The 8,143-nt window shown below is 37.8% G+C and overlaps 3 protein-coding genes and 1 pseudogene across 4 annotated transcripts in view; 2 read left to right on the top strand and 2 right to left on the bottom strand.

Moving 5' to 3' along the window:
• Positions 1-2,132, top strand: part of LOC104786727 (tubulin beta-7 chain) — a 3,249-nt gene extending 1,117 nt beyond the window's left edge. The window contains exons 2-4 of one of the 2 annotated variants that reach the window (XM_010512173.2): positions 10-375; positions 585-854; positions 1,242-2,132. In XM_010512173.2, the coding sequence (XP_010510475.1) occupies positions 10-375; positions 585-854; positions 1,242-1,927 (1,322 nt within the window). In that variant the 3' untranslated portion in view covers positions 1,928-2,132. The remainder of the gene's footprint in view (positions 1-9; positions 376-584; positions 855-1,241) is intronic. The other variant, XM_010512174.2, reaches the window with a different exon arrangement.
• On the bottom strand, positions 2,228-3,783 carry LOC104786726 (DNA-directed RNA polymerases I and III subunit RPAC2-like). The gene is made up of 4 exons (XM_010512172.2): positions 3,727-3,783; positions 3,432-3,600; positions 2,618-2,694; positions 2,228-2,519 (listed from the first exon to the last, which is right to left on the bottom strand). The coding sequence occupies exons 2-4, from the start codon at positions 3,530-3,532 to the stop codon at positions 2,329-2,331; spliced, it is 369 nt and encodes a 122-aa protein (XP_010510474.1). The 5' UTR covers positions 3,533-3,600; positions 3,727-3,783; the 3' UTR covers positions 2,228-2,328.
• Positions 3,865-5,525, top strand: LOC104786724 (mitochondrial import inner membrane translocase subunit TIM10). Its single transcript, XM_010512171.2, has 6 exons — positions 3,865-3,971; positions 4,058-4,127; positions 4,399-4,451; positions 4,922-4,960; positions 5,072-5,141; positions 5,263-5,525. Exons 2-6 carry the CDS (start codon positions 4,077-4,079, stop codon positions 5,311-5,313), a joined length of 264 nt encoding a protein of 87 aa, XP_010510473.1. The 5' UTR covers positions 3,865-3,971; positions 4,058-4,076; the 3' UTR covers positions 5,314-5,525.
• Positions 5,505-8,137, bottom strand: LOC104786725 (annotated as a pseudogene).

Genomic DNA, 8,143 nt, shown 5'->3' with positions numbered 1-8,143 from the left:
TCCAGGGAGGTCAGTGCGGAAACCAAATCGGTTCCAAGTTCTGGGAAGTGGTTTGCGCCGAGCATGGGATTGATCAGACGGGACGGTACCAGGGAGATTCCGATTTGCAGCTCGAGAGGGTTAACGTCTACTACAACGAGGCGAGTTGTGGAAGGTACGTTCCTCGCGCTGTTCTCATGGATTTGGAGCCTGGAACCATGGACAGTGTTAGATCTGGACCCTACGGTCAGATCTTTCGACCGGATAACTTCGTCTTCGGTCAGTCCGGTGCCGGGAATAACTGGGCGAAAGGTCACTACACTGAAGGCGCTGAGCTTATTGACTCCGTCCTTGATGTTGTTCGCAAGGAGGCTGAGAACTGTGACTGCCTTCAAGGTAATTTCTAATTTCCTCTGCCTTATTTTAGGGTTTTGGATCTGTGAAATTAGGTTGAGCATGGCTAGTGTTTTGATTGGTTTAGGCTTTGCGGTTTCTGATTTTGAACTGGTAATTGCGGATTAGGTTGCTTATGGTGGTTTCTGATTTTGAACTGGTAATTTGGGGATTAGGTTGCTTATGGTATATTATTTTGGTTCGGATTACAGGGTTTCAGGTGTGCCATTCGTTAGGAGGAGGAACTGGTTCTGGAATGGGGACTTTGTTGATATCGAAGATCAGGGAGGAGTACCCTGACCGTATGATGCTGACGTTCTCTGTGTTCCCATCTCCTAAGGTGTCTGACACTGTTGTGGAGCCATACAACGCAACACTCTCTGTGCACCAGCTTGTTGAAAACGCTGATGAGTGTATGGTTCTTGACAATGAAGCCTTGTATGACATTTGCTTCCGTACACTCAAGCTTAGCACTCCAAGTTGTAAGTATCTCACGGCCTTCTTAACTTTATATATCAATCAATATTGTTGATCTGTCTCTGTGGTTCTACTGTGTTTGTTGTTTGATGCATATGATGTGTAATGCTATAATTTGGACTTGTATCTGCTGATGTGATCTGAGCGTGCTTAGTCTTCTCAATGTTTCATATCATATCCTTGTTCAATCAATATCACTATTGTTACTCTGTCGTTGTGGTTTTAAGGGTTTATTGTTTGATGCTTAGTTATTCATAAGGGTTTTCAGATGTGAGATTAGTCTTCCTTGATGTTTCCAAATGCTTTAATCAGATAAAGTCCTTTTGTGCTTTCCTTACACCTACCTCGAAACTTCACTCACATATTTGTTGTTTGTCTTCTGAACTGTGCAGTTGGTGATCTTAACCACTTGATCTCTGCAACCATGTCTGGTGTAACATGCTGTCTTAGGTTCCCCGGTCAATTGAACTCTGATCTTCGAAAGCTAGCTGTGAACCTGATCCCATTCCCTCGTCTTCACTTCTTCATGGTGGGTTTCGCTCCTCTCACCTCTCGTGGATCTCAGCAGTACCGTAACCTCACTGTCCCAGAACTGACTCAGCAAATGTGGGATGCCAAGAACATGATGTGTGCTGCTGACCCAAGACACGGTCGTTACCTCACTGCTTCAGCTATGTTCCGTGGCAAGATGAGCACCAAGGAGGTCGATGAACAGATGCTGAACGTTCAGAACAAGAACTCCTCCTACTTTGTGGAATGGATCCCAAACAACGTCAAATCAACCGTCTGTGACATTCCCCCAACTGGCTTGAAGATGGCTTCAACGTTCATCGGTAACTCGACATCGATTCAAGAGATGTTCAGGCGTGTCAGCGAACAATTCACAGCTATGTTCAGGAGAAAGGCTTTCTTGCATTGGTACACAGGTGAAGGTATGGATGAGATGGAGTTCACTGAAGCTGAAAGCAACATGAACGATCTTGTCTCTGAGTATCAGCAGTATCAAGATGCCACGGCTGATGAAGAAGGAGAATATGAAGACGAAGAAGCTGAGTACGAGCAAGAAGAAGCCTATTGAAGAAACATTAACATAAAAAACAAAAAAAAAAAAACACCTCAACTACCTGTTGCTGTTTACTTTTAAAACTTTTTCTTCTACTAAGTTTTTAATAGTTTCTGTAACTATCGCTTGCGTTATTAGTTACTCTGCCTAGGCTAAGAGGATTTATCACTATTCAAACAATCTATTTTGCTATAACAAAAGAAAGAACCATCCTTATTTCTTTGTTCCATATTATATATTTTCGTTGTTAATGATTGTGTATTGCGTTCTTAACTTCTTATGAGATACTCTGCGTAGGCTAAGAGTATTTAGTGGTTGGATTGTGAAACGAATCAATTTTGAAGGATAAATCTGGATTTAAGATCAAAACAGTATGAAACTCCATAGAGAATAATACAATTGTTTATTTCATAAAATCAGTTGCTTTCAATGTCCATGGACCCAAATAGTTCCCTCTGCCTCTGAAGCTCTTCTGCAGCCTTCTTCTCCTTACGCTCTTGTTCAGCCTTATACTCAGTAACAGCCTTGTCAAAAACGCTTCTCACATGTCTGTTCATTTGCATGAGCTCTTGACATGCATCTTTGAAAACTTCCTTCGCTGGATCGCCTATAAAAAATCACAAAGCCAACAAGTATTTCTTTGTTAGACACACACAGACAAAAAAAGTTTCTGATAGAGTAACAGGGCTTTTGCAAAATGGTTACCTGTAGTCTGGACCCGAATATTGACGCTTTCAAGGGAAGGATGCGGGATGGTGTACGCACCCACGGTTACTCTTGGACTACAGAATTAAACAACAGCAATGGTTAGTTAGTGGCATAATCATTAATTACAGACAAAGCAAACAATGCAAGATGAAACCTCGCATTATCAACTCCAACAACCTCATTAATAAGATGACGGAGGTTGAATAGCAATTAAAGACCTTATTTCTTAATCCTTTGATACAATGAGGATCTATCAGTATCACAATCACAATACAATGGCACAAACATAGAAATGTGCACAACCGATCATTCAATCAGAATTTGAAATCTCTCTTCACCTGTAACATGAATTGCATAAATGAAATTGCATTATCAATTCCAATGACCTTTTATTACTAAGATGATGGAGGTTGAATAGCAAGTAATGACATTTTTTTCTAAATCTTTCGCAGACAATGGATAATCTAGTCACATTAACATGAATGTAACCAACATTTACTCAAAAATCAAGTTCACAATCACAACATTACAAGCACACACATTGGTTCAATTACTATAAATCCAATCTCAAACTGACAATATACCAGATTATCTTAAAAACAACTCATAACAAATTAGCAGAGGCTTATGGGTAACAGACAGGTCGCAGACTCTTTCTTAATGAGAGACCCTATGAACTCAATAGTAAGCATTAGAGAGTCAACAAGAAGTAAGTGTCTCGTCTAGTAAGCATTAGACGGCCATGAACTTATATAGCTTCTTCTATTGAAACATAACAGATTCAGAGGGATTTAAAGAGGAAGATACTAACTCTTGGTTTAGCACAAATCGAACAGCATTAGCAAGTGTGTGATCTTCTTCCCCTAAAGTAAACGTAGCATGGCTATTATCCTTGAACGAACCGTGCTCCATATCTCTCTCTCCGCTTCTTTTGCTACTAAATTTCTCGGGGAAACTCAAATATCAGTATCCACCACCAACTAGAAAAAAAAAACAATGAAAGAGAACGAATTCAATTAAAAAAAACCCACAAAGAAAAATTCGAAATTGATGCAAACTTTTCCAAAAGAAAAAAGTTGTGCGAGTAGAGAGAAAGAAGAAGATACCTGCAATTGAAATTTGCTAAAACCCTAAAAGGAGCTCCATTAGGGAAAGACTCGGCGTCTTTTTTTTTAGTCGTAGAGAAGCTTATTGTAATTACATATATGCCCTTCTTCTGATGACGTGTCGTTTTATGTCTCTTAAACCCTAATTCGGGCTGTCTTGTCTAGTCTAGCAAAAAAAAAAGAGAGAAGCCTTTGTGTTCGTTAACCTCTCTCATCTTCACACAATCTCATCCCATTTGAGAAAAGTAGGGATCTTTGATCTTCAAATTCATGTCTTGATTTATAAAGTTTCGATTTTTACGAATCTTTAATCTGTTTTTTTCTCTTTCAGGTAGTGCTCCAAAAACAAAATGGCTGCTCCTACTCCTAGTCCTATTCCCGTCGGCGTTACTAAGGAACAGGTTCGGTTTTGTTCTCGTCCTTTGTTGTTAATATATCTTAAAGCTCTGATCTTTGATTTAATTAGACAATGGAGCTCAAATTTTTAGCTGTCTCTATGATTGACATATTAGATTTCAATGTTTTTGCAATGCTTAGGGGTTGAATTGTATCTTCTTCTTGATTTAGATCTTTAAGCGTACGAGGACACTGCCATTTATTGTACAAAGTAGATTTGGATTTGGTGTTCTCAAGTTTCTCATTTTGCTTTTGTTTTCTCTTGGATTGAATCAGGCGTTTACTATGGCACAAACGGAGATGGAGTATCGGGTGGAACTCTTTAACAAGTACTGAATTAAGTTATCCCCAATTTGGTTTATTTTTCGTTATGAAATTCGATTGTCTAGTATAAAGATTTGAGACTGATGCAGTCACATTTTGATTGGTAATCTGATACTAGGTAATCTGATACTAGCTCTTTTATGATCATAGCTAGAGGAGAAATAAGTTTGTTAGTTTGTGACTGCTTTCATGCCGAACACCGTTATAATGCCTGAATTGGTTTTCTTATAATCTATAAGGTTTCCTTTTGAAATTCTCGATTTAGGTAGACATGTGTTCTGCTATTATGTAGAGGGTTAAACTTTGATAACCTTGATTTGGGTGGTGTTCTGTTAATTTACTATGTCCTGTGTCATTTGTTGAGATAGCAAGTTCATGGTGACCGATCTCCTGTGATTCCTTGGGTTAGATATTATGCTAAACGTCGCTGTCTTTTTATATATTTCCTTCTGATAGGCTTTGTTCTTTGATGCAGGCTTGCTCAAACATGCTTTAATAAATGTGTGGATAAAAGGTAAAAAAGCCTTTTCTCTTATTAATGTTCTCTAATGATCTCTTAGTTCTTGTCTGCAATGTTGGGGGACCTTTTAATCTGAGACTGTTTTAAATTCGATCTTATTCCCAGGTACAAGGAAGCTGAGTTAAACATGGGTGAGAATAGTTGCATTGATCGTTGTGTTTCTAAGTACTGGCAGGTAAAGCTCTTGTCTTAGTTAAAGTTAAACAAAGCAATGAACGATTCAGACTTCAAAAATCTCTCATAGTTGAACATAATTTATTCAAAATTTATACTGATGTTCATATAATCGTTTTCAGGTAAATGGAATGGTTGGACAGCTTCTAAGTGCTGGCAAGCCTCCCATGTAATTCAGTTTAAAGACAATTATTATAGACCAAACGATCCATGGAGGGAACAAAACTCTGTTTTTTGTTTTTCTAAAGCTCTAGCAATCTTGTTTTTATTGTTAAGGGAGTCGCATTACATTTTTGGCGCTGATTTGGACAAATTATGCAATTCTCTGTGAACCCATTTTTCTAAAGGGATGAAATGAAATAACAAAATCAAAAATCCACAAACACATCTATTTAATGAGTTGTATAATTTGTATTTGCACTTCGAACAAAGAGAAGAGAACTGTGTGTATCCTATATTGTAGCTTGAAACTGAGAAATTTCTGTTCAGTTTATGACTAACATGCACACAACCAGCATAGTTTCTAACTAAGACTCTCCTCTGAGATTTAGAGATTGGAGAGAACATCAATGATCATCGGCTACGTTGTTCTCGTTTAGAAGTCTCTGATGATCCTCTTTGCTCCTGTTCTTACTATCCTTTGTACTTAGTGGAAGTAAAGGCGTCTGAGAAGGTCCACTAGAACGCTCAGCCATCTCTGCAATGAGATAGATATAAGTTCAACAGTTTCTTCAAATATGGACAAACTGACCAAATCATGTGTCTAGCAGAGAGGTATGGAAATCTGGAATAGCTACGACGTTTATTCAGCACTGCAATGGTCTAATTTTTGGTAACTATTACAATTTGGCAGTTGGCACAGAAATTATAGAAACAAATAGCAGTCTCAAGTTTCTGCAAATATCTATGTGCACAGGAAATAAATTGGGAGTAGATATTGCAGAGAAACAATCTGGTATGCTTGATCATTTGGGAGAATGATTGAGTTCTTGAAGAATACCTGGAAGTTTGCTGTCAACGTAGAACATCACAAGGTTCACAGTATACCTGCAGACGATATTGTTAAAAATGTTGAGATAATTTAAAAGATTCAGTTTTGCTAAAAATGATATTTGATTTTCTTCCTTTTTATTCTGACCATGCAACAACAATGTCAACTGTGTAATGTTTCCTTGATGCTATAATTAATAGGCTCTGTACAACTGCCATAAGCCAAGCCAAATGCTTGATCCACCTGGAAAATTTTACAAACATGAGATGCAAAAATCTTGTTTCGAAGGATAAACTTTTGTAGAATGATATACGATCGATACAGTACCTTCGTGTGCCGTATCTTTGATATGTGCGTACAAAGACTAAAGTGAATATCGTATGTGATGAAAATATGAGATCTCCACAACCATATATCACTCCATCAGGAACTGCATTTTGAACACAAACCTTAATCACATGCCACTTTATGAGTTACTATTCTGTACCAACTAAAAAGATGCAATCCAAACTAACAGTTAATCAAGAGTACTTCAAGAACATTCTTTGGAGGCGGAATCTTGGCGAGCTTGGAGCCCTAATAGAGAAATTTTATATACAAAGGGAGAAATAAATCAGCAGATAGCCAAAAAGAAGTCACAACTAAGAAACCAACGCCTTGAGAATCTTACCTCTCGACAATGATAGTTCGGCCCAGGAAGCTGTGTTGCAAAGAATGTAATGATCCTCAGACTTTGAGAAGCCTGAAAACATTTGAAAGCTTAAACACCTCTGACAAAAATAAACTAAAAACAGATTGTATCTTCTGTGTATGTATATAAATAGAAGAATCAATGTAGTGGAAATGCAACTTACTGCTAAATAAACAAAAACTCTGCACCATATCAAAACTGTACAAATCTTTTTACTGTGGGAAACAAAAGGATGAAAAGTCCACTGCAATCAAGGTATTAGAACCATATTAATCCATTACAGCAAGTTGAAGGAAAAAGAAAAAAGAAACAGATACTTTAGAGTTAAAAACTTACCAAGACAAACGATCCAAAGATAGTGACAAACACAGTTTCACTAACAAAGGCTTTGTCTTGCGCAAGAGCCTGGGAAGAACACATATCATTTAGGAAAAAAATCAGAGCTATGATACAGAACAAAAGAAATGATAAGAAAAAGTCAAAGCAAAGCATACTAACTGGAAGAATAAAGAAACCAGCATCTTGAAGCGTTGGACCAGGTCGGTGTAAGTAGTGAACTCCATGAGCAGCCAGTCCATGAATGTACTGATTTGACAAAGACCAAAAACAACAATGTAAATAGGATTTTATATACTGAACTAGTCTTTAAAGCTCCCACATTTAAGCAAATTACTAAAACAAAAACCAGCATAACTAGTTGATCTATCACAACTTAGCTTTAATATCATATCACCAACAACATTGCAATACAATTAATCAAAGACTGTAATCTGAAAACAAAGCATGGCTAATGAAATTTTCCAGCTCGAGAGAGACCTAGAACAACATGGAAAACCAGTAAATTAGGTGGATGAAGGGTGGGGGGGAGCTATACAACAACCTGAAATACAAGTCCAGCGAGAACAAGCTTCCATTTTTCCAAGGAGAGAAGCTTCTAATGTCGCTTCTGAGTAAATTCGTCTCCATAGCTTCACACATACAAACACAAACCATTGACGCTTAAACTAAACAATTTCTAAAACAAAGAGACGACAAAGGCAGGAAAAAAAATGAAAAACCTTAGGAGCCTCGCGATCAACGTAAAGGGGCATTGTTTAAGATTGAGGATGAACATTAATCTTTGCAGCAAGATCAAATGCAAGTGCTTCTTCTATAGAAACAGAACCTCGATCCAGCAGATGTCACATACGAATCGCACCGACCAGTTTGATTCGATACGAAAATTATTCCCTAATCAACAACAATTTTTCAATAAGGAATCGATTTCAAATGGGACTCTCTTCTTTTTGTGTATGTTGTCGGAGAAAAAGGACTCAGCTTT

The sequence above is a fragment of the Camelina sativa genome, chromosome 5, assembly GCF_000633955.1.
Source record: "Camelina sativa cultivar DH55 chromosome 5, Cs, whole genome shotgun sequence".
NCBI lineage: Eukaryota > Viridiplantae > Streptophyta > Magnoliopsida > Brassicales > Brassicaceae > Camelina > Camelina sativa.
The sequence above is the reverse complement of the archived record's forward strand: the minus strand, read 5'-3'. Positions and strand labels throughout refer to the sequence as shown.

What these genes read in the sequence shown, in the direction of transcription:
- LOC104786724 (XM_010512171.2), top strand. Translation starts at nt 4,077, where the DNA reads ATGGCTGCTCCTACTCCTAGTCCTATTCCCGTCGGCGTTACTAAGGAA. An exon ending in CGGGTGGAACTCTTTAACAA is followed by an intron (nt 4,452 to 4,921) that starts GTACTGAATTAA and finishes TCTTTGATGCAG; the next exon opens with GCTTGCTCAAACATGCTTTA. An exon ending in AATAAATGTGTGGATAAAAG is followed by an intron (nt 4,961 to 5,071) that starts GTAAAAAAGCCT and finishes TCTTATTCCCAG; the next exon opens with GTACAAGGAAGCTGAGTTAA.
- LOC104786726 (XM_010512172.2), bottom strand. Translation starts at nt 3,532, where the DNA reads ATGGAGCACGGTTCGTTCAAGGATAATAGCCATGCTACGTTTACTTTA. An exon ending in CGATTTGTGCTAAACCAAGA is followed by an intron (nt 2,695 to 3,431) that starts GTTAGTATCTTC and finishes TTAATTCTGTAG; the next exon opens with TCCAAGAGTAACCGTGGGTG. An exon ending in TATTCGGGTCCAGACTACAG is followed by an intron (nt 2,520 to 2,617) that starts GTAACCATTTTG and finishes GATTTTTTATAG; the next exon opens with GCGATCCAGCGAAGGAAGTT.